At 40.9% G+C, this 25,846-nt stretch overlaps 1 protein-coding gene across 6 annotated transcripts in view; it reads left to right on the forward strand.

The window, feature by feature from the left end:
* The window catches only part of caskin1 (CASK interacting protein 1), a 100,818-nt gene that overhangs the window by 65,254 nt on the left and 9,718 nt on the right, over positions 1 to 25,846 (forward strand). For 2 of the 6 annotated variants that reach the window (XM_060891912.1, XM_060891914.1), the window contains exons 3-16: positions 4,180 to 4,277; positions 6,984 to 7,129; positions 8,443 to 8,538; positions 8,796 to 8,926; positions 9,046 to 9,154; positions 9,798 to 9,906; positions 10,959 to 11,053; positions 11,409 to 11,535; positions 16,493 to 16,669; positions 21,312 to 21,392; positions 24,079 to 24,179; positions 24,368 to 24,461; positions 24,866 to 24,948; positions 25,695 to 25,805. In XM_060891912.1, coding sequence (XP_060747895.1) covers positions 4,180 to 4,277; positions 6,984 to 7,129; positions 8,443 to 8,538; positions 8,796 to 8,926; positions 9,046 to 9,154; positions 9,798 to 9,906; positions 10,959 to 11,053; positions 11,409 to 11,535; positions 16,493 to 16,669; positions 21,312 to 21,392; positions 24,079 to 24,179; positions 24,368 to 24,461; positions 24,866 to 24,948; positions 25,695 to 25,805 — 1,558 coding nt within the window. The remainder of the gene's footprint in view (positions 1 to 4,179; positions 4,278 to 6,983; positions 7,130 to 8,442; positions 8,539 to 8,795; positions 8,927 to 9,045; positions 9,155 to 9,797; positions 9,907 to 10,958; positions 11,054 to 11,408; positions 11,536 to 16,492; positions 16,670 to 21,311; positions 21,393 to 24,078; positions 24,180 to 24,367; positions 24,462 to 24,865; positions 24,949 to 25,694; positions 25,806 to 25,846) is intronic. The other 4 variants (XM_060891916.1, XM_060891915.1, XM_060891917.1 and 1 more) reach the window with 4 other exon arrangements.

The raw sequence follows: 25,846 nt of genomic DNA on the forward strand, positions 1-25,846 counted from the left end.
TGCTCTGAGCGTGCTCACGCCACTCTCGTACTCACCTCAGCCCTCATGGCCGTCTCTATGGTTACAGCACATTCCACGTACCAATTCTGAAGCAGGGAAACTTGCCCAATCAGATCACTTTATTTGTTCTGTTAGGAGCAAAACATCCTCCAAAACTCAAGAGAGCACAGTATAAATAGTCATCAGTTTATAGCTTATCAGCTGACACTTCTTCTTTCCAGAGTATAGCTGTTTTTTTCATGGGAAATTAAGAATTCTTTTGCAGTATTAGTGATTTGCCACTCTGTGTGTGTGTTTTTGACTGAGTTTAACTATGAACTATATATTTGTATCAAAGCTAATGTGTAATTAGATTATACGTTTATATGTTTTGTGTACCAGATATTTTGTACAGTAGTTAATTTTTTTGTAGCATATATATATATATGTGTGTGTATTGTGTGGTACCAGCTAATGTGCACTATCTGAGGTGTTCAGGCTAATATGTACCAGCTAATGTGCACTATCTGAGGTGTTCAGGCTAATATGTACCAGCTAATGTGCACTATCTGAGGTGTTCAGGCTAATATGTACCAGCTAATGTGCACTATCTGAGGTGTTCAGGCTAATGTGTACCAGCTAATGTGCACTATCTGAGGTGTTCAGGCTAATATGTACCAGCTAATGTGCACTATCTGAGGTGTTCAGGCTAATGTGTACCAGCTAATGTGCACTATCTGAGGTGTTCAGGCTAATATGTACCAGCTAATGTGCACTATCTGAGGTGTTCAGACTAATGTGTACTATCTAAGGTGTTCAGGCTAATATGTACCAGCTAATGTGCACTATCTGAGGTGTTCAGGCTAATATGTACCAGCTAATGTGCACTATCTGAGGTGTTCAGGCTAATATGTACCAGCTAATGTGCACTATCTGAGGTGTTCAGGCTAAAACGTACCAGCTAATGTGCACTATCTGAGGTGTTCAGGCTAATGTGTACTATCTGAGGTGTTCAGGCTAATATGTACCAGCTAATGTGCACTATCTGAGGTGCTCAGGCTAATGTGTACTATCTGAGGTGTTCAGGCTAATATGTACCAGCTAATGTGCACTATCTGAGGTGTTCAGGCTAATGTGTACTATCTGAGGAGTTCAGGCTAATGTGTACCAGCTAATGTGCACTATCTGAGGTGTTCAGGCTAATGTGTACCAGCTAATGTGCACTATCTGAGGTGTTCAGGCTAATGTGTACAGTACCAGCTAATGTGCACTATCTGAGGTGTTCAGGCTAATGTGTACAGTACCAGCTAATGTGCACTATCTGAGGTGTTCAGGATAATATATACCAGCTAATGTGCACTATCTGAGGTGTTCAGGTTAATGTGTACTATCTGAGGTGTTCAGGCTAATGTGTTCCAGCTAATGTGTACTAGCTGAGGTGTTCAGGCTAATGTGTACTAGCTAATGTGTACCTTCTGTGGTGTTCAGGCTAATGTGTACTAGCTGAGGTGTTCAGGCTAATGTGTACTAGCTAATGTGTACCTTCTGTGGTGTACAGGCTAATGTGTACTAGCTGAGGTGTTCAGGCTAATGTGTACCAGCTAATGTGTACCTTCTGAGGTGTTCAGGCTAATGTGTACTATCTGAGGTGTTCAGGCTAATGTGTACAGTACCAGCTAATGTGCACTATCTGAGGTGTTCAGGATAATATATACCAGCTAATGTGCACTATCTGAGGTGTTCCAGCTAATGTGTACTAGCTGAGGTGTTCAGGCTAATGTGTACTAGCTAATGTGTACCTTCTGTGGTGTTCAGGCTAATGTGTACTAGCTGAGGTGTTCAGGCTAATGTGTACTAGCTAATGTGTACCTTCTGTGGTGTTCAGGCTAATATGTACCAGCTAATGTGCACTATCTGAGGTGTTCAGGCTAATGTGTACTAGCTAATGTGTACCTTCTGAGGTGTTCAGGCTAATGTGCACTATCTGAGGTGTTCAGGCTAATGTGTACCAGCTAATGTGCACTATCTGAGGTGTTCAGGCTAATGTGTACTAGCTAATGTGTACCTTCTGAGGTGTTCAGGCTAATGTGCACTATCTGAGGTGTTCAGGCTAATGTGTACCAGCTAATGTGCACTATCTGAGGTGTTCAGGCTAATGTGTACTAGCTAATGTGTACCTTCTGAGGTGTTCAGGCTAATATGTACCAGCTAATGTGCACTCTGAGGTGTTCAGGCTAATGTGTACCAGCTAATGTGCACTCTGAGGTGTTCAGGCTAATGTGTACTAGCTAATGTGTACCTTCTGTGGTGTTCAGGCTAATGTGTACTAGCTGAGGTGTTCAGGCTAATGTGTACTAGCTAATGTGTACCTTCTGTGGTGTTCAGGCTAATGTGTACCTTCTGTGGTGTTCAGGCTAATGTGTACTAGCTGAGGTGTTCAGGCTAATATGTACCAGCTAATGTGTACCTTCTGAGGTGTTCAGGCTAATGTGCACTATCTGAGGTGTTCAGGCTAATGTGTACCAGCTAATGTGCACTATCTGAGGTGTTCAGGCTAATGTGTACAGTACCAGCTAATGTGCACTATCTGAGGTGTTCAGGCTAATGTGTACAGTACCAGCTAATGTGCACTATCTGAGGTGTTCAGGATAATATATACCAGCTAATGTGCACTATCTGAGGTGTTCAGGTTAATGTGTACTATCTGAGGTGTTCAGGCTAATGTGTTCCAGCTAATGTGTACTAGCTGAGGTGTTCAGGCTAATGTGTACTAGCTAATGTGTACCTTCTGTGGTGTTCAGGCTAATGTGTACTAGCTGAGGTGTTCAGGCTAATGTGTACTAGCTAATGTGTACCTTCTGTGGTGTACAGGCTAATGTGTACTAGCTGAGGTGTTCAGGCTAATGTGTACCAGCTAATGTGTACCTTCTGAGGTGTTCAGGCTAATGTGTACTATCTGAGGTGTTCAGGCTAATGTGTACAGTTAATATGTACCAGCTAATGTGTACCTTCTGAGGTGTTCAGGCTAATGTGCACTATCTGAGGTGTTCAGGCTAATGTGTACCAGCTAATGTGCACTATCTGAGGTGTTCAGGCTAATGTGTACTAGCTAATGTGTACCTTCTGAGGTGTTCAGGCTAATATGTACCAGCTAATGTGCACTCTGAGGTGTTCAGGCTAATGTGTACCAGCTAATGTGCACTCTGAGGTGTTCAGGCTAATGTGTACTAGCTAATGTGTACCTTCTGTGGTGTTCAGGCTAATGTGTACTAGCTGAGGTGTTCAGGCTAATGTGTACTAGCTAATGTGTACCTTCTGTGGTGTTCAGGCTAATGTGTACCTTCTGTGGTGTTCAGGCTAATGTGTACTAGCTGAGGTGTTCAGGCTAATATGTACCAGCTAATGTGTACCTTCTGAGGTGTTCAGGCTAATGTGCACTATCTGAGGTGTTCAGGCTAATGTGTACCAGCTAATGTGCACTATCTGAGGTGTTCAGGCTAATGTGTACTAGCTAATGTGTACCTTCTGATATGTTCAGGCTAATATGTACCAGCTAATGTGTACCTTCTGAGGTGTTCAGGCTAATGTGCACTATCTGAGGTGTTCAGGCTAATGTGTACCAGCTAATGTGCACTATCTGAGGTGTTCAGGCTAATGTGTACTAGCTAATGTGTACCTTCTGAGGTGTTCAGGCTAATATGTACCAGCTAATGTGCACTCTGAGGTGTTCAGGCTAATATGTACCAGCTAATGTGCACTCTGATGTGTTCAGGCTAATGTGTATATAATATAATAGCTAAAACCTCTTGGCTAAAAGGTTGTAGGTCCTATAAAGTGTGTGCTGTACCTAACTTGTACTACAGTAGCTATTTTCTCTGTTGTGTAATATTGTCCTAGCTCTGATGTATTATCTAATAGACACTAGTGTGTTTACATGGTTTGACAGCCTCACTGATCGTTTCTGACCTGCATATGGAAATATTTGTAATAGCCTGAGGAAATGAATAGTCAGTCAGTTATACAGTCTGTGGTGATATTGATATTATTGACCAATTCTTTTTATATAGTCTTCTTTCCCTCCCTTTTATCTTTTACATACAAATCACAAAGCTCTAAAAAAAAAATCTCTTATAAATACTGCACTCAAGGTTTAGATGTATTCTCCTCTTCTTTATTATATATGTGTGGTGTGTGTTTCAGATTCTCTGCACTCCACCATGCTGCCCTCAATGGGAACCTGGAGCTCATTTCTCTGCTGCTGGACTCTCAGGCCATGGTGGACATCAGGGACCAGAAAGGTAGGCGCTATATTAAGAACTGGGTTAGCTGAGGTTGCATGAAGCAAATAGCTTCTGAAGCAAAAAAGCTAATTAGTGCTGAATGAGTGTAGAGGACTGCGCTGAGATGATAAAGTCAAAAGTATTAGAATGCAAATGAAATAATGCATTTATTCAATAAGAAATTAATGAAAATTACGATATAAAAAAAAGAAACTAAATGATCTACATCAACACTGACAATAAATTAAACATATTTTATAGTGATTTTCCTTACCAAAGATTCTCTGGCCAGCTAAGCAGCTAAGCTAGTTAGTAAAACAACAGGAAAGCTTTCACCCTATGGTCAGGAGATGGGTTTAACCCTTGTATGGTGATCGGGTCTGTGGGACCTATTGTCAGGGACTTTTGGCCATGTGCGATTGTTGTTTTTGTCACGTGGCTGCCCCGCCTTCGTCTGCTCCTCCCTGTCCCCACACCTGTTCCCCATTGTGTGTGATGGTCCTTTTTGTATTTAAGTGAGCCTCTTTGCTGAATGCAGGGCGGAATCATGAGTTACAGTACGTTAGTCCCCGTGTAGTGTGGATATTTCTGTTTGTCTCCATTATTTATTAAACCCTTTTCATTTGAAGCTATCCTGCGTACGGGTCTGTCTCCTTCCTTCCAAGGTGTGACACCCATATTCATAAACATCAATAGTTTTGAAAAACTTTGTTAAATTTGTTGATTTTTTTCCCACTCATAACTTGATTAAATTTTATTTTCTTTTTTTTATTACATTTTATTAAAAAACAACAAAAAACAAGTAGCACTTTAATTAAAAATGTGATGTAATAAAGGTAAAGGGCAAATATTAACCATATATGCTGTTTATATTGCTTGTAACTGGGATGACGTAAACATCTGTAGATGTTTTTTTATGTTTTATTTTATGTTTTATTTTATGTTTTATTTTATGTTTTTTAACATAAAATTTTTGATTATGTTGAATTAAAAACCCAAAAATGCAGCGGGTCCACCAGACCCACGAACACTGGCTGAGTAACAAAAATACGAACAACATTCATTCATTCATCTTCTACCGCTTATCTGAACTACCTCGGGTCACGGGGAGCCTGTGCCTATCTCAGGCGTCATCGGGCATCAAGGCAGGATACACCCTGGACGGAGTGCCAACCCATCGCAGGGCACACACACACACTCTCATTCACTCACGCACTCACACACGGGACAATTTTTCCAGAGATGCCAAACAACCTACCATGCATGTCTTTGGACCGGGGGAGGAAACCGGAGTACCCGGAGGAAACCCCCGAGGCACGGGGAGAACATGCAAACTCCACACACACAAGGTGGAGGCGGGAATCGAACCCCGACCCTGGAGGTGTGAGGCGAACGTGCTAACCAATAAGCCACCGTGCCTCCCTACGAACAACATACAAGGGTTAAATCCCAGTGACTCTACAACCCAGCGAATCATAGAACCAAGCAAATTGGATGGTGATGTCTGGGTAGCAGGGACGTCATACACTCTTTCTTTGTCTCGCTTTCCTCTGTTACTCACAGAGATGTCATTTAATGTGAGCTCATGTATGCAGAAGAGGGTAGATGGTGTTACACTGCCACGTGATGCAGCATGAGCAGCAGTTTGAATGGGCACCATTTGCAGTCTCAGAGGAAGAATGTGCTCGCCTTCACCTTACCCAGCCTGTAGGTGTCGTATGATTTGGGAGAGCTCGATGTGGGGACGATGGATGTGAATTGCGAGTGATCAAATTGGGGTGAAATCCCATCTCTTTCTGATTACACCGATAGTCATGACTGACAACTACAAAGCCAATGAGTAAATAAGGTAAAGTATTTACTGTAGAAATAAAGTGCAGTGTTATGGACATCTGTAGCAGTTAAGCCGTACACATTGCTGTGTGCATTATAAGTGTGGATGAGGATGTGTGAGGAATGTCTAAGAGGTGGGTGAGTTAGCACATGTGACAGCTAAGGGAAGGAAGCGATTCATAAGCCGGCTGATGTGACAGTACAGGCTCTTGTAGCCCATCTCTGAAGAGAGGAAGGTGAACAGTTCATGACAGAGATGATGGGTGTCCCTGATGATGCCTCGCACTCTCCACAGGCAGCGTTTTCTGTGGATTTCTGTCGAACTATATTTGTTACAATGTTAGCATCTTGGTATATTTTTTAATTTAAAGCCGTTATAACCTGCAGTTTAACAGGATTCTTGGAGTAGACGAAGGTGGCTCAAACAGTTAAGGCTGCGGATTGTTGTCTGGAAGGTCAGGGATTAAACCCCACACTGCCAACCTGCTACTGTTGGGCCCCTGAGCAAGGCCCTGAACCCTCTCTCCTCCAGGGGCACTGTATCATATCATAACTGAATCTGTGCTCCCCGAACTCCTTAAAAGCTGGGATATGCAGAACAAATTATTTTACTGTGCTGTAATATATGTCATAAATAAAGACATCTGATACCATGAATCAGAGCTCATCCCATGCCTAGATTGAGTTTAAAGTCTCTTATGGACGCGGACCTAATACTAACTTTGTTACTAGACCGTGTTTCTTATCACAACCAAGTAGATTGAACTGTACTTGATTCATATTATTAAAGGATGTTGGAGTCCTGTTGGAGATTTGGAGTTCAGTATAGACGTGAGATGTGTGTGTTACAGTTCTCTCTCGCTCTGTGTCTGTGCTGCCTTTGTGTTTCAGGCATGCGTCCTCTACACTACGCTGCATGGCAGGGGAGATCTGAGCCGATGAAGATGTTACTAAAATCTGGCTCGTCGGTTAACGCGCAGTCAGATGAGGGACAGATTCCTCTTCATCTGGCTGCACAGCATGGACACTACGACGTGGTGAGTCTCTAACCAGTCAAGCAAACAGCCAACTGATAAGCCAGCCATGTTTAATTGTCATTTATGAATCATTTATCCATCGCTCAGGCTCTAACACAGTGAAATGAATCAAGAAACAAATCTATTTATCAAGCCTCAGTCACTCTATTCATTCATTCATAAATTCATTCATTCATTTGTCTATCCACTGGATATTCAGTTGTCAATGAATTGAGCAGTAAATCACTCAGCAGGACGTCCTGCTGAATCCATTGGTTTACCTGAAGTCATTCAGCCAGTCAATGACCAATGACAAAGATTGCTGAAGTCATTATTTCCTCAGTCGTTCCTCAGAGTTGTGAATAAACAACCTGTTAAAAATGACTTGTGTGCCTCGTGCATTATGATTTTATATCCGGCGTTGAATAAATATTTTGTCTAATCTAATATGCCAAAAGTGCTACTCTGATACAGTGAAGTGTAACGCAGACTTGTATAGCCAACACTTCACATCAGCCTTAGCTAATAATAAACTAATAATAAACCCATTTGCTGGTATTTAAAATAAGAAAAACATCTAATCATTGATATGGTGATGTTTTCTGAAAGAAAGTGTTTCAACAGTCAACATTTATTGATGTCAAAACTATCAAATATTCATCTCTCTCTCTCTCTCTCTCTCTCTCTCTCTCTCTCTCACACACACACACACACGCACACACACAATGACTTTTCCTGGCATGGGCTCTGCTAACAGCAAGTCATCTGTTCTAAACCATCTGCACCCTCTGTAAAAGCCATTACAAAAAAAACCTCAGTATATCCTAAGGCCATAATAAAAATGCTCTGTATTATTCTAAACCATCAAAGTTCTGTGTGTGGGTTTGATTTTACAAATTGTATTACTGTACTATGTAGAACTGTTAGTTTGTGTTATGAAGCAACACCTCAAGACACCAGGCAGAAACCGGGTCTTCTGGTAGGACCGTGATCCCTTTAGTATACCTCTGAAGTTGTCAACAAAATAACTTAAAGACAACAATGTATGGAGTTGCATATCACAATGCCTTGAGTTCCACCAGTTCAGTTCTGTCAGGAGAAATGAACAAAAACTCCACAGAGCTTGTTGAAGGCTAGTCCAAGAATCAGATATTAAGCTCAAGCAATAAAAAAAACCCCAAAGACTTTGGTGGCAGCTGCACTAAATCAGCCACTAGTGAGCCAAACCCATGCAGCGAAGTGGTGAAAGACGGCTTATCATTTGTGCGGTGTGTGTCATTTGTGTTAGGTGTGTAGGCAACATTTTTTTATTTTTATTTTTTTTTAATTTCCAGTCAGAAATGTTGCTGCAGCACCAGTCAAACCCGTGCATCGTGGACAACGCTGGAAAAACACCGCTGGACCTTGCATGTGAATTTGGACGAGTCGGAGTGAGTTAGAGTTAGAGTCAACGTGCAAAACAATAGATTTAATGTGAACGTAACACTCGCATTTAAGCATGTGTCAGAATGATGGACGGATTCTTAAGTGATGTGTCAAATCAATTGTTTTCAAATGTGGTTAATGACATTAAAGCATGTTACTGTCTAGATTTATTGCTGCATCTCAAGCCTTAATATACGCCATACTCTGTGTGTGTGTGTGTGTGTGCGCGCGTGTGTGTGTGTGTGTATGGATGAATGTATAGGTGGTACAGCTTCTTCTGAGCAGTAACATGTGCGCCGCTCTTCTGGAGCCAAAACCAGGAGACTCAACTGACCCGAATGGCACCAGTCCACTTCACCTTGCCGCTAAAAACGGTCACATCGACATCATTAGGTCAGAGAGAGACAGACAGAAACAGACAGACAGACAGATATGTACTTTATTGACCCCACATGGAAATTGCCTGGTAATTACTTTTTTTTTCTTTTTACTTCCTCTCTTTCCCTCTGTAGGTTATTGATCCAGGCTGGTATTGACATTAACAGGCAGACTAAAGCAGGCACAGCCCTACACGAAGCGGCTCTGTGCGGGAAAACCGACGTGGTGCGCCTCCTGCTGGATGTAAGTGTCACTGCAGCACGATGACACACATACAAAACCTAGACACTGGCTAATGGTGGTGGCTTTTGTTACTTTTACAATGATGACAAAAACCTTTCCACAGTTAACTCCATAAAGGTATTAATTAAAGGTATTGCATTCATAAATAGATCGATATCTATTAGATAGCTACGAATTATTCAGCGGTAGTTAACTGTTAGATAACTAGTTAAGAACTAGCTAGTATTATTTCTCACTCACTCACTCATTTTCTACCGCTTATCCGAACTACCTCGGGTCACGGGGAGCCTGTGCCTATCTCAGGCGTCATCGGGCATCAAGGCAGGATACACCCTGGATGGAGTGCCAACCCATTGCAGGGCACACACACTCTCATTCACTCACACAATCACACACTAGGGACAATTTTCCAGAGATGCCAATCAACCTACCATGCATGTCTTTGGACCGGGGGAGGAAACCGGAGTACCCGGAGGAAACCCCCGAGGCACGGGGAGAACATGCAAACTCCACACACACAAGCGGGAGGCGGGAATCGAACCCCCAACCCTGGAGGTGTGAGGCGAACGTGCTAACCACTAAGCCACCGTGCCCCCCCGCTAGTATTATTTTTTTCTTTAAAAATTTTTTGTTGTTGTTGCAGAGTGGCATTAACGCAACAGTGAGGAACACGTACAGCCAGACAGCGTTGGACATCGTCTACCAGTTTACCGCCACTCAAGCTAGCCGAGAGATTAAACAGATGCTGCGAGGTACGGATGATTTCTTTTTTTAATGCACTTTTAACCCTTGGTTAAGATTATTAAGAAAAATTTGAATATCTTCTGAGATTCACACGTAACATTCAGTACAGTGTCCTGCAACGAACAGAATGTATCGTTAATGAGAAAGGACGCTTTCGAGCTAGCAGGAAGTCGACTGGATCTGTTAATGACTTCTCTTTGCAAACATGGTGAACAGAAAAGCAGCTCAGAAAACACAACTTGTTGAACCTCGGGGCAGAAACTGAAGAAATGTAGATTGGAATATGAGCAGGTGACTTCAGACAGGTCTCAAATCTTCAGACAGGTGGTAATTATTGGCACCCAGATGCAGCTATTATGATTGGGTATAGTTTTATTTTTGGCACTTACTGTAAACAAGTGTGAATTGGTTTAGAAATTTGTGGAACTAAGCGTATTACAGACTCGGTCACGGATGTAATCACCTTGAACAAGGTTGATAACTTCATCTGGATGCTCTATCCTGCATTTTTTTGTTGTTGTTTTTTTTAAATACACTTGGGTGAGAAAGTAAACATTTATAGACAAAGCTCATGCTGATCGAAGCACCAATAAAACAAAAGGCTGAACGACAGACTCATATATTTACTGTTTTCCTCTCGCTTTTCTGTTTGCCGTATTTTGTATATGGCGGAAACTCTGCATGAACCCAGGAGAGCATTAAGGATTTGAAAGAGTAATAAAATCTGAAATCACGAAAGCAGCTAAACATGAGGTGACAATGAGGGACGGATTCATCAGCATGGGGGCGAGTAGAGAATACACAACTGTAATGAGTGTTGACCTTGAGAGAGCGAGAGAATCTGGAGGGATTCTGGAGTGAGAAGTAATTAAAATGATAAATATAATCATTAATAATATATGATTTTGAGCTACTTTTATCATTCTTACTTCCTCTCAGTCTGTGGACATAAGCACACCTTTTACTATGTTTTACCTTTTACAATAAGGAGGCAGATTATAAGTGTGCGTGTGTGTGTGTGTGTGTGTGTGTGTGTGTGTGTGTGTGTGTGTGTGTGTAGATGCATCTGCAGCTCTGCAGGTCAGAGCTCTTAAGGATTACTGCAACAACTATGACCTGACGAGCCTCAACATTAAAGCTGGAGACGTCATCACAGTAAGACTAATTACTGTCTATCTATCTATCTATATATCTATCTATCTATCTATCTATCTATCTATCTGTCTGTCTGTCTGTCTGTCTGTCTGTGTAACTGACTGTCTGGATATCTCTCTCTCTCTCTCTCTCTCTCTCTCTCTTTATCAGTGTATGCAGCAGTTCTATACACTGCATGTTATTTTATTGAGTCAGTGTTAAGTAATAAATGTACAGTGTAGAGTCTTTTTTAAGGTCAGTCTACAGAGGGCGCTGTTGCTCTGCTACTGATGTGTTCATTCATAATAACACTGAACACAGGGCTGCAGCCTAGAGGTCAATTCTTGTAACAATTATCATCATTATTGTCCTCTAGGTGTTAGAGCAGCACTCTGATGGACGGTGGAAAGGATGCATCCATGACAACCGAACAGGAAATGACAGAGTCGGCTACTTCCCTTCTAGTATAGTGGAGGTGATTAGCAAGAGGCCGGGTGCTACAGGTAGGAGAGAGAGAAAAGAATTTTTAGATCTGTTTAGTGCCACACACACACACACACACACACACACACACACATTCTATGAGGAGAATTATCCACATGGCCATTGGCTCTGTAGTATTTTACTTGCTTATTTTTAAACAAATCTATTTTATACGCAGAAAATCTATGAAGTATCTATAAAGTATAACATGCTATTCTTAATATCATTTCTTAGCACAGGAGTTTTGAAGTGGTTGAAATCACTTATTGAGCAGTAAGTTGTTTTCTGTATATATTCTTCATGTTCTCCTGTTTGTTTACTGAAGCTTTGCACAGCGTAAGATACTCAAGATGGAATAAAGAGATAGGAGAGTTTGGCTAATACACATTGGTGTAAGATAAGTGGTTTGGATAAAAAAAAATAGAGCGGCTATGTGAGACGAGGTCTGGTAACAGAGCGACCACAGAAGATCAAGGTCAGCCAGAAAGGTAGAACCCCAGAAGCACGAGTGCAAAACAAATGCAAATAAAGAGCCACAGAGGAACAGCTGCAAAAAAAAATAAAAAAAAGTGCCATTGAAGAACAGTAACAGAAGAACAGCCAATGAAGAACAGCTACGTATGAAGCGCCACAGAAGTACAGCTACGGAAGAACAACCGTTGGAAGGACAGCCACAGATGAAGAGCCACAGAAGAACAGCTGCAGACGAAGAGCCATTAAAGAAGAGCCACTGGTGCAGAGCCACAGAGGAACAGCTTCAGATGAAGGGCCACAGCTGAACAGCTGCAGAAGAAGAGCCATTAAAGAACAGCCACAGATGAAGAGCCACAGAAAAACAGCTGCAGATGAGGAGTCACAGAAAAACAGCCACAGATGAAGAGCCACAGAAGAACAGCTGCAGATGAGGAGTCACAGAAAAACAGCTGCAGGTGAAGAGCCACAGAAGAACAGCTGCAGATGAGGAGTCACAGAAAAACAGCTGCATATGAGGATTTACAGAAAAACAGCTGCGGATGAAGAGCCACAGAAGAACAGCTGCGGATGAAGAGCCACAGAAGGACAGCTGCGGATGAAGAGCCACAGAAGGACAGCTGTGGATGAAGAGCCACAGAAGGACAGCTGCGGATGAAGAGCCACAGAAGGACAGCTGCGGATGAAGAGCCACAGAAGAACAGCTGCAGATGGACAGATGCAATATTTTCTCACTAAAAGGAGTTGTGTAAAATTGTGTAATGTTGATTATCTAAAAGCTGTTCGCTCCTTGGAATGTGGCCAGTAAATAGATAAAAACATTTTGGGAGAAATTGAGTGGTGTAGAGATCTTGCTTGAATCATGTAAGCTGAGTTATATGAGTTCTAACCCAGAAGATGAGTTCTGGTCACTGAAGAACTATTGCTAAAGAACCGCAGCAGCAGAATAACTATAGAGAGACAGAGACATAAAAACGGCATCAGAAGGACAACTTCAAATACAGAAGAACAGCGGAAAAGAGCAAACAGAAAAGCAGCCGAAGAGGATTAAACACACTCGAACGAATGCAGACGAACAGCTGAGGAACAACCAACACAGACGAACAGCAGCAGATGCTAAGCTACAGTAAGCAGCTGTGCTGTGTTGCACATTTCATTGTTTATGGTGTATCGTGCAGTCGCTCTTCTCCAACAGCATGCTGTTTGAATTCCAGACAGAATATAACGGTTTCATTTCTTTGTGCTTTGTCCATGTGCTGCTTGTGGAACCTGTTCAACCACGATTCACTACTCTTCCTACCTAGAATCCGTCTCACCATCCGAGCATTTCTGCTTCTGGTTATTGTTTTTGGTTCTTCTTCAGGATCTGATTCTTGATTGTTTATTGATATAATTCTGCTTCTTGCTTTAGTTGCTCTGGGTCCTGTTTTGATTCTGGTTCTTGTTCTCTTCTCACTTTCATTTCGTGTTTTGTTTTTGTATTTTGTTTTCTTTCTGGTTGTTTACCAGGATCTGTTTTCTTATCAGTTTCTTGTTCTGGTTCTGTTCTGGTTTTTAGTTCTTCTTCTGGCTCGGATTCCAGTTATATTGTTTTTTTATTTTATTTTATTGGTTTTAATACTGCTCCTGGTTCTCTCTTGTTCTGGCTCTGATTGCAGTGACATTTGGAGTCTGTTTTTGGCTGCGGTTCCAGTTCTTACCCTGGTATTGGTATCCGGTTCCGTTGCTTTATGTGGAATAGTCTCAGGTTCCGATGGTGGTTTTGATTTCTTAGACAGGTTCTGCGTTCTAGTTCGGATTAGAATTCTCCTTCCAGTTGTGGTTCTAATGTGATGTCATTAAACTGCAGTAATGGTGTCATATACAGTAGTTCTACAATCTCAGCTGTGTGTCATCTGTTCTTCTCATGTTCAGTGTGATTCATGCTTCACTGCCATACCGCCGGATCTGACAGACAATGCGCACCACGAAAAGCTGTGTTTATTTCATCTGCCATCAAACACTAACACAGAATTTGTAAGAACATTTGTCTCAGTTAAATCTTATTGTTTAAACAGTGCAGGCGCAACCATGTAGAGAACCTGAGAGCATTTACAAAGCTTTTCAACCATCATGGTTTGCTTTCATCCATGGAAATCTCTTCCCCTATTTGTAGACAGCCACGTGTCCAAGAAAGCATTACCAAGATCACATACATTTTGTTCATCGATATTTCATTAATAACAGCTGTCTGTACATATTTCACTGTCTTACAGTATATGAATAATATTTTGCATTCTCAGTTCCAGTATATCTACACGTCCACGTGTGTATGTGATGCACTTTATGTGTAGTGGTTGTGCTTATTTAATCTGTCCACAGATTCACAAACATTGACTAGTTTAAAATTATTCTTTATGATTTTGTTGTTTTTAACCCTTCTGTTCTGTATTTAGGCTTAAATTTCATCGCCATAGTAAGATATATTAGTTATATGCAGGTTAGAGTGTAGTGGGAGTTACAGGGGACTTTAAAACAGGGGACCGTTGTTAACCAGAGAAAAGTGGGTGTGGCTAGCAATGTGACATCACACAGTGGGTGTGGCTAACAACGTGACAGCACACAGTGGGTGTGGCTAACAATGTGACAGCACACAGTGGGTATGGCTAACAACGTGACATCACACAGTGGGTGTGGCTAACAACGTGACAACACACAGTGGGTGTGGCTAACAACGTGACATCACACAGTGGGTGTGGCTAACAACGTGACAACACACAGTGGGTGTGGCTAACAATGTGACATCACATAGTGGGTGTGGCTAACAACGTCTCCGATTGTTTTTATGGAACCATAAAATCTCTACATGTAGGAATGCATATAAGCTTTAAGCGTTTGGTTTTAAATTAAGTTTTAGGAAACCTTCACCTTTAGGACCTTCACACTAGCAAGTGACAAGTATTTACCAGGACTAAATGAAATAATGCACAAATCAGTGTGAAAATATGTTGTTTGATTTACCTCACATACTAAACTTCATCTTAGCCTCATAGGTCGATTGGTAAAGCTAATCAATCGTTAATTGGTATATTAACTAACATATCAATAAATAAAGCATAAACGAACGTAAAGCGTTTGATTCGTGTTAGTGAGACACTTTAAGAACTAAGACTACTCCAAACTATTACTTACGGTAATTCATCTTCCAAATAATAAAGTGAAATAAAAGTGAATTTGGACCACTAGATCTATGTTACTTTGTCTTTAGTTATCATACATTCCTTCATCAGCATCTTTTCTTTTCTTCCTCTTCTTATTGGATATTATTATCCAGATAGACGTTCTGTAGTGCGCTTCTTGTTACGCAGCATCATAAACTAGTCTTCAAATGAGACAGTGCTCTTAGAAAAGGAGTGCTGAGATGTTGCTGTGGATCAGTTTGTTAATCAAGTTGTTGATCAGCCTTCAGGGGCTCTCTCAGACTCACGCCGCCATTTCCCAGGCAATCACTTGCTTTGTCTGTCTTGTAGCTACGCATCTGTTCTCCGGTCACTTACTCACTTGCTGTAGTACGATTCCTTTTTGTATAACTCTTTAAAAAAATCCCCACAGAAAACACCCGCAACATCGAATTTCTAAATCATAACCATGCGTTTGTCTTCTCACGTCTCTACTTTTCAATTCGTTTATTGCTTTTCTATCAGTTAATATACAGACTCGGTTAAATCTAGAACACTGACCAGGAAAGCAATCAACATGAGGGAAATAAAAATAATATGAATCCACGGCTATTGCTAATCATGGCTTGTTGCTGAGCTTCAGAAAACAGAACTAATAGCCACTCAGGTAAAGGTGCAAGTGTAAAAGTGCAGTTAATGTAGATTATTATAAGATTTCCATTTGATGGGAAATGATATTATTTCCATCTGGTAAATGTTATGAAGCAGCACAAAGGCAGCATTAATGTGTTAGCTATAAGATGGATGGCTTACGTTTTCTTCCGTCGTTCAGCAGATTTTGTTCGTTTTTTTTCCCGAACTTTTTTCCCCCATGCGAGAGTTATCAAGTACACGTGCTGCCATATTGATCGATCCCTGCTTTTAACCCTGCAGATGTATGGAAGAAGGTCTCTTGTGTAGCTGCTGGGGTCACACATCCAGCATAACCACAGTGTTTAAGCCTTATACCCCCAGAGATGAGTGTGTGTGTGTGTGTGTGTGTGTGTGTGTGTGTGTGTGTGTGTGTGTGTGTGTGTGTGTGTGTGTGCGTGCAGCCAGGAAAAGGAAATGGGACACTTTTATAGTTTTTCCTCTTAGCTTTATCTAACCAAAACTCTAACATTATATTAGTATTAGATTGCTTATTATAACAAATCATTTTTTTCACAGAGCAGAAGGGTTCAGTGTTGCTGATATTTTGTTTGTATTGTATTTTTTTATTTTATTTTTTTTTTTTTTGCATCTTTGATTTTCTTAATTTTTATGCAAATTTTATTATCATTTTTTTTTTATTTTTTTGCTGGTTTAGTCATTTGTACTGAACAGTATCACACCATCGCGCCGGCGAGTGTGTGTGTGTCTCCCGCCGTCGCCATGGTGAACGGAGAATCGTGTCATTTCCTGCCACTATCCCATCAGCCACTTTTTACTTCCTTTGGCTATAAAAGTTCACAAAACGACTCGGCCGAGCCGATCAGCCAAGAAGGTACAGGACACTGACTCTCCACTTTTATTATTATTATTATTATTATTATTATTATTATTATTATTATTATTATTATTACAGTCAGGTCCAAAAGTCTGGAATCATCATCTTTGTTCATTACATCCAAAACTGGATGTTTTAGAAACATAGACACTGAAGGATGTAGAAGGTGACATTAGACTGGGACATTTTTAGCATCTTTAACAGAAGCACTAAGATCATTATGTATATATTAGTATCATGCATGAACTGTGACTGGCCTGCTGTAACACTAAACCAGACTCTACAACTCTACAGAAAGGGGGAGCTAAAGTGCTGTTTTAGAAGCAATAGAAACATGATGCTAATTAAATATTTAATACTTTTAGGTATTTAGTCATGTATTGATTTTTTTTTTTCTCTGAGCAGACAAGACATTTTACATGGTTAATAACCAAAGGAAGATTAGTTCACTTAGAGTTTTGTACCTGACTGTACTATTATTATTATTATTATTATTATTATTATTATTATTATTATTATTAGTAATATTAATTCATTACTGCTTTCTTAAAACATTAAAGAATGTTTAAAAATGGATCTTCCTTATTTTCCTCACACCACAATGAAACATTCCTTGACGTTTTCTGAAACAGGCTTTTTTTCAAATTCCTATTATTATTATTATTATTATTATTATTATTATTATTATTATTTCATTTGATCTTTTAGCTGCTTGAAGCAGGACAAATTGTTTCATTTGTTTGTCCGTGCCGTGACCTCACAGCCTTTCACAGTCTTTTCTGTCATGCTTGTCTGTGTCCCTCTCTCACTCCTTCTTCCTCTTTGTGCGTATATATGTGTGTGTGTGTGTGTGTGTGTGTGTTTGTGTGTGTTCTCATGTGTCTCAGTTGTGTCTTCTGCATCTGATCCTTGGAGCAAATAATAAGGACAAACTGTTTAACATTGCATCCTTGTCTACTTCCCCTTGGTTGAGTCTCCTCCTCAAAAGCTATTCATTAGCCAAGTGTTAGAAAGAAAGAAAGAAAGAAAGAAAGAAAGAAAGAAAGAAAGAAAGAAAAGTTGAATGCGTGTACTGGTTGAGTGTGGGTCTACTGGTTTGTGTTCAGGTTGGGTTTTATTCTTCTCCAATCCGATACATAATTAACCATAATTACTTTTTTAAACATTTTTATTCCTCTACAACTGGGTGGTCCATCCAACCATCCGTGTGTGTGTCTTAAATTATTTCTAGCACCGTATCGGAACAACGTGTCTTTGGATGTTTGTGGGATTTATAAAGAATCATCAATGTAAACATCAGATGCAATAGTAAGAGAATGGAAAGGATTGAATCAGGGCTGGAGGAGGCACAGGGTTAGTGGTTAAAACGTTTGCTTCAGACCTCCAGCATTGGGAGTTTGCATGTTTTCACCATGTTTTTATTGGGTTTCCTCCACGTACTCTGGGTTCCTCCCCCAGACGGGAGGCGTGAGTGTCACTTTATGTGCGATTGTGTCGAACCCTTTGCAGTGCAACTCGCAGGGTTGGCATTCTGTCCATTCTGACCCTGCCTTGTACCCCAAGTCCCCTCCAGGTTAAAGGAGACCCTGTCCCACACTACAGAAAAGGGATAAATGGAAACAGGGTCAAAGGCATCCTGTGCGGTTTTGCTTGTTAAACACTGACTTCCTGCTTTTTCAGTGTTAATCTTGTCCACTGTGCATTTAAGCTAGTGATGCTGGCAGAATGCTTCCTAATTCAGCCTAAATCCAGCTGCCGGAAGCGTACAACTTCTGGCCCTGAGTGTAGCTGTTCTTCTTGTGATTCTAATTTTGTTCTTATTGGACATAAGATTTTACATGTGTAATAAGGGGAAGTTGATGTGGGCGCAATGAAAAACAGTAAATAAAAGAACCGGCTCATTATAATCTCAGGAAGGCAGATGGTTTCTAGTTCTACAGACTATCGATTATCATCATCAACACAGTCCCAAAGACAAAAAAAACAACAACAACAACAACACCTCAGTTTAACATCACACAATTACAAACAGCATGCATACAGTATTGTGGTGACAAATTAAAGGAAAACCCCAGTAGCTCCGTTATTTGCTTCTCCCCTTAATGTCCAGCAGTTTTCCAGCATGATTCTGTGAGGGCTCAATGATAGTGAGGATAAAAATAATGATGGGAATCTTTTGCTATAGTCTTAACACCCATAAAATAAAATAAAACAATGAAAAAAAAAAACAACAAAACAATTGTGTGTATATCTTTAGATGCGAGAGAAGCTGTTCTGGAGCATTGTGGTGGACCTTAATAAAACATCTTACTAAAATTCTTTATCTTGTTTTTTCCTTTAATATGCCAAGCATCTGTTGTAAGGTGTTAATTAAGCAGTAATAAAAACAGACTTGCAGCGTCATAATGTTGAACGTGTTCCTTTGCTCATTTGGGATCCATCACTGGTTGAATGGTAGAGTTCTCACTTCTGCGATATCGCACCTCTGAAATCATGAGAGTCTTTCCTTTTAATCTGGAAGCGGTCGACATCACCTTCACCCATGATACGTTCCCGAGCCGAGATAGAACGCTGAGGTCGCCTCATATTTCCTTATGTCTTGAATGCATCTTCCTGCACCTGTGGTCAAAATTTTAGAGTTGCCAAATCTACAATAAAAAAACCTAATATCGTGACCAAATTAACTACAAAACACATGCTCTCAGCATCAGATTTAATGGTATTTTAGGCAGTTTTGGCTAAAACCTATAAAATCCGTATAAAATTCTAAGTTCATCACATTATAAAAGGTCATAAAATAAGAGTCCACACTAACAATAGCACTTTAACGAACACTGAATCTCTTCTTATGTTCTGTTGTACTTGTTTTGTATGAATCTTTGATAAAATTGTAAAGTTATTGTCTAGCTAGTCTAGTCTGGTTTCGATTTGGTTCGTGTATGTAGATAACGCAATTCCTGTATCGCAGTTGTTCAGTTTGTGTTGTGTAGAACTTTTCTGTCAGAATTTAGCTTGAATCTGTGTGAAATTTGCAAACCTGGCAACACTGGGGACTATGAATACTGTCTTTTGACATTGTTGGAGACACACTTATGTTTTTACCTCAAAATTGTAGTTTCACCCTGTTCAAAGATGCCGTCCATCTTGACCAGACCACGTGACACGGATGTTAACACCAAGTCTGAATGACGCAGGCAGGTCAGATCAAGCCGAGTGGTTTTTTACTGTCGTTTATTCTCCTCGTGTATTTTTTCAGGACCACGATGCGACACATAACAGTTCAGTAGCATGGACACACAGCTATATACAGTCTAAATACGCAGCAGTACAAACCGTAGTGTTCAGGAATGGAACAGTATGTGCCAGATTTCGAGAGATATACAAGGTTCTTCTCAATAAATGAGCTCTTGTCATCTTAATCCATAGCAAGAACATTTTTTATCTAGCCCTTCCTTTTATATCTTCCATGCATTCACAGAAGGGAGGAAGCAAGAGGGTGAAAATAAGAAGGTGCAGTTAAAGAATTGAGAAGAAGTATTTGACCCTCCCACCTCTGTTCAGGAGTGGTTTGTTCCATCTTAAAAAAGATGCATAGATACAGTCTATAGATCTCTGCATTCTTACCTTCTGTTCAGTAATAGTTTGTTCCATTTTCAGACATTTCCTATTTACAAAGATGTATTATTTTAGAAACACGGGTTTAAATGGAATGTCCTGCCATTCAACTGATGAAGAACCTCCGATGAGCAGAAAAACGTCTTCAGCATTATAATACCTATAGTCGCCTGGACACACTAATACACTAATACACACATTAACGTTTCTGTTATTCTCTAATCTCTGCTAACAAGCTGATACTAAGCTAATGAAAGCTATGTTCCAGGTAATTACAGTCGGGTCTGACAGTCTGAGTTGCGCTACTGAGAGGTGTTCACTTAGGTGCTCTTTATTATTTAGATAGGATTGAGCGCATGAGCATGAGCACATATCGAAGCGTTAAGACTTTCAAGCAGATCACATGGAGATGACGTCTGTGAGAGTTGCCCGAAGAGCCTTTTTTCGACTTCACCGCAGTTTCACACTCAGAGCCCAGCTACCATTTCTATTTGCTCCACAGTTCTGTCATGGTGTTTACGAAAGCGCCGTCTCTGCACGGCGTATTCCTTTAAAGGGAACACACAGTGATTCTCTCTCAGACTTTTGGACCCTGCTGTGTCTATAATGCTGTCATTATTCCAATAATTCCCTAAGGACCTTGTGATGCACTGCAGTTGTTCTTGTTTCTAACCTTTCCACATATATAATTATATCTTTGTATATATTATATATGTATTGACTTTTGTGTGTATGTGTTTGTACCTTGTGGCATTTATATATGTATTTACACAGATATATATGTTATTGATATATTTATGTACTAATGTATGTATATAAATGTGCACTTTGAGTATGTAAGTGTAGGTGTGTGAAAGAGAGAGAGCGAGAGAGAGAGAGAGAGAGAGAGAGAGAGAGAGAAGCCAGCTCATCAGAAAGAAGTGCATAAAAAGCCAGTTGACATGAATTCAGCGTTACTTTCCGCAGCACCACCACGGGAGTGTATCTTGGTGGCGCGTTTGTAACGCTGCTCTCTGTGTTGAAGGTTCCCGGGGTTCAGATTCCTCTGGAGGGCCACAGGGGGGCAGCACTGAGGAAATCTGGGTCCTGCGCAAACCTGCAGCAGGTAACAGCAGGGCCTTCACACTCGCTCCTCTTCCTCCTCTCCTTCCAATCCTCCGCTTGCTCATCCCTCGCTCGCACGCCCTGCTTGATCTCAGATGCTCCTCTGTGTTCCTGGAGCCTCCACATCCATCACGCACTAGGCATGTGTCGATAATCGGTTATCTACTCTGATGTAGCTATTGTTAATAAGGATGCTGTGTCAGTATACGGTTAATAGCCAGAGATTTATTCAGAAGGTTGCCAAAGCTATGTCTCTTTAGTTCTTTTAAAAATGTGCTTTTTTTGGTTTAATACACAACATTACATCTGAGAATGTAATATCGGTACATGCCTACTGCACTCACAGATGTGAAGAAGTCAGAACAGGTTTTTCGTTATGAGAGACTGCTGCACCTCTGAAGGTTTTCACTTACAGTACCGGCGCATGTTCAATTTGTAGGCGTATGCCAACTCGTACACATTTAAGATTCAAGACAGCTGGAATCTCATTACAAACTGAAATGATTAGGTTTTCGCTACTGGGTGTAAATATGCAACAACTGTTTTGTTAAACCGACTGCTTGCTAATAGGAATCGTAGCAAAAGTAAACAAAAGCGTTTCCACGTTACTTCAATGAAAGTCGAGGTGTCAAAATTTGTCTTTTTTGATTGACAGAATTCAATCCCAGCGACAGACTGTTTACTCTCCCAGATCGCCAGGCATTTACAGTGGAATAGATATTCAGATATAGAGATAAGTCTCCAACAACTCCAGCTGTTCTGTATACACATCTGTAAAACAAGTACAAATAATGCAGCTTATGCTTTTAGCGGCAGGTTCGGATTATAACGCATAACAGACATACGTTGTTCAACAAGGGTAGTTCTATGTTCAGTAAAGCTCATTCTACAGTATATGGTGATAGTTAATGTAGCATCATATACGTCAACTTCCAATCCAATGCAGACAAAAGCCATTTTGCATACATTTGCACAAGAGAAATACATCGGATTTGGAAACTATTCAGATCCCTTAACCTTTTGTACTATTTATCAATTAAGATCAGTATAGTTTAGTTTTTTGGCCATTAATCGACCTAGTAAAACATCATGACTCAGCAAAAAACAAAAATTACAGAAATTTATTCAAAATAAAACACCATCATTTACAGTAGATAAGTATTCAAACCCTTGGCTAAGTCACTCAAGTGTATCATGTTTCCTTTGCTAATCTTGAGATGTCTCTGGAGGGTCTCTAGCAAAGTATTCTGATTAGTCGTGATTTATAAAGGCAGACACCTGTGTGTATAAGTTGCCACAATTCAAAGTGGATGTCTGACATGATGTCCAAGGAACTCTCTGTAGAGCTCTGCGATCATACTGTGCTGAGACAGATCTGCTGAAGCGTATTAATCAATTTCTACAACTTTGAGCGTTACCAGGAACAAGTGGCATCTTAGTTCTGCTGAACAGTACAGTAGCTGCACTAAAGAGAGGTCAGGCATGTGGCCAAGAACCAAGTGGCAAAGCTAAAGTTTCAGAGGTCTTTCACAGAGATGGGAGAACCTGCTGGAACCTGCTGCTATATCAGTCAAGCTTTCATAACTACTACCATCCCTGTAGTGAAGCATGGTGTGGTGAGTACTGTACTATAGGAGTGTTTCTTAGTCCAGGGACTGGGAAACTGGTCAGAATTGAGGGAAGGAATGCAACCAAATCCTTAGCTACAGAGTGCCTACAACATCAGACTGCAGCAAAGCTGGACCTTTCAGCACAACCATGACCTGAAGCATGCAGACTGGAGTGGAAATCACTGGAGTGGCCGTGATTGGCTCAGGTACAGCCCATAACAAAGCCCATCAAGCATCTGTGGAGAGACTTGAAGACGGCAGGTCACAGATGCTCTTTATCCAGCCTGGTTCAGTGTGTGTTGAGAGGACCTGCCAGGAGGAAAGGAAGAAACTGTCCAAATGTCTGGTTACCCAAGAAACCCTTGCTTTGACATTATGGGACACTGAGTATAATGAGTATAGATTAATGGCCAAAAAAGGGGTCTTAAAGGGTCTGAATACCAAAACCTCTGTATTTTATTCACCATCCATCACTGACCATCCACCATTGACATGAACAGAAAACACTACACTGGCTTGGAGCATCGATTCTCTATATTACTGCTGGGCCAGAATGAACACGTGGCTATAAATCACAGCCTCATTTTCTGGCAAGATGTTCCATTACTCAGACAAAACTGGAAGATTACCATAATACACAGATGTAGACTTTTGGAATTCAGTTGCTGTGGTGTAGTTTTTAAGGTGGTTTCCATATTGGAGAAAAAAAAATCCCTGGATTTTTATTTATATATTTATTTATTTGTTTGTTTGTTTGTTTTAAATTTTAACATACAGGTATGTATATAAGGTTCATTCAGATAGCTGGCTCTCAGTGCGTGTGAGTGTGTATGTATGTATGTATGTGTGTGTGATTGGGTGTGTGTGAGAAAAAAAATCTCCTGAAATATTTTCTATTTTCATTTCAACAGTTTATCACCACCTTGCATCTGCATTATCGTGCATGTGTGTGTCTGAGTGTCTGTACTCACGTTGTACCAGCAGTGCATCAACCGTCTGTTCGCTCTGGGGTCTGTTCCACTCCAGTCTGTATTGAATGTGTTTGTGTGTATGTGTGTGTGTGTATGCTCGTGCTAGGTGGGGACCGCAGCAGTGTGAGCAGTGCGAGCAGCACTCGCTCGTCGGGCAGCGGACAAAGCAACACACACATCCTCCATGCGCAGGCAGAGGGAGTAAAGGTGAGAAAGAAAGACAGACACACAGACAGACACACAGACGGATGCCTCAGAGTCGCACAATCCATATCAGCTGCCAAAGTCCAGTTAGCTTTGATGACTTGATCAAGACTTGATCACTTTAATGGTGTGATATTGATGAGTAACATTGCTATGTGTGTGTGTGTGTGTGTGTGTTTGTCTTGTTGCAGCTTCTCGCCACAGTTCTCTCCCAGTCAGCGAAAGCTAAAGAGCATCTGTTGGAACAGTCCAGATCTGTGGATTCACCCGTAACAACCAATAAAGGTGAATAGACATAGACCAGAGATCAATAGATACAGTAGATGGATGGATAGATTGGATCAATACAGTATATAGACAGGTAGATGTATAGACATAGAGATAGACAGACATACAGATAGAGAGAATGGCATGTACAGATGGACAGACGTAGACCTGTATACCTAGACAGGTGTAGAGAGAGACAGATGTACTGATACACAGAGACAGATGTGTAGATAGATGTATAGATAACCAGACAGTATACCTGTGTCTCTACCTGGTGCCTAATCTCTAAAGGAATCAGTCGGTTTCCATAAAACATAGCTGCCTCACTGAAAAAACCTACTACTATTCCATCAGTTCTGGTTTTGTCTCGGTGTAATCCATGTCCACTGATCCTGAACCTGACACAGAACCTGTGTCTCCAGCTCCCACCTCCCGCAGTCAGAGTGTGTCCAGCTGTCCTGTCCACGAGCCGCAGTACACAGAGAGGAAAGGAGAAGACGGGAAGGTGCGAACACACACAACTTTCCTTCTCTTTCTTTTCTGATTCCTTTCTCCTTTTCTTCACCGTCTTCTCTCCTCTCACCTATCGTACGTCTCTCTCTGTTCCTCTACTCACTCCATATCCCTGTCCTCCTCTGTGGGTCATTCCTCCCATACTTCTTTTTATTTGCTGCTTTAGGAAACCCATTCCAGAGTTGTTGTTGTTTTTTATTTCTTTTTTTGTATTTAAGATTTCAGGAGGTACTGTACCCTGCTATAAAGAGTCAATATATTTGCTTCTGTTTGCTTCTATAAACCAGAGTTCAGGTGGAAAACTGACTAACATTTCTGTCCACTGCTATTAAGAGACAGAGTGCTTAGCATAAAATACTGGTTTGGTTTTAATGGCGTAATTAAAGAGTCTAATGAAAGCTAGTAAGCAAATTTAACATGGTATTAATTGCTGTTAATAGCAACTAAAGAGTTTATGTTGCCATACAATATACTACTGTTTACTTAAAGCTGTATTTTCTAAGTTGTCTACAAGGTGTGATAATTAAAGCCAGCAGTAATGTCCATGACCTGGTTTGTGAATAAACTTCAATTAAAACGACACTGATGGAGAGAAATGCGTAAATAGGTCCGTTTATCAGAACGCCGGCTCCACAGACAGTCTGACACTAACAAGGCCAGCACATGACCGTATCCCATAATTCCCAGGGGAGGGTGGGACTGAGACAGTGACCCACTGCCCCGTATCTTCTCTCCTAGACCTCAGAGGCTGTTATTGAATGGCTGAGCGAATGTCAGCTGCAACTCTACGCACCATACTTCATCAGCGCTGGCTATGACATTTACACCATTAGCAGAATGACCCCGGAGGTAAGAGGAAAGATAAATAAATGTAAAAATGAAATCAGAAG

Source organism: Tachysurus vachellii, chromosome 18 (genome assembly GCF_030014155.1).
Source record: "Tachysurus vachellii isolate PV-2020 chromosome 18, HZAU_Pvac_v1, whole genome shotgun sequence".
Taxonomy (NCBI): Eukaryota; Metazoa; Chordata; class Actinopteri; order Siluriformes; family Bagridae; genus Tachysurus; species Tachysurus vachellii.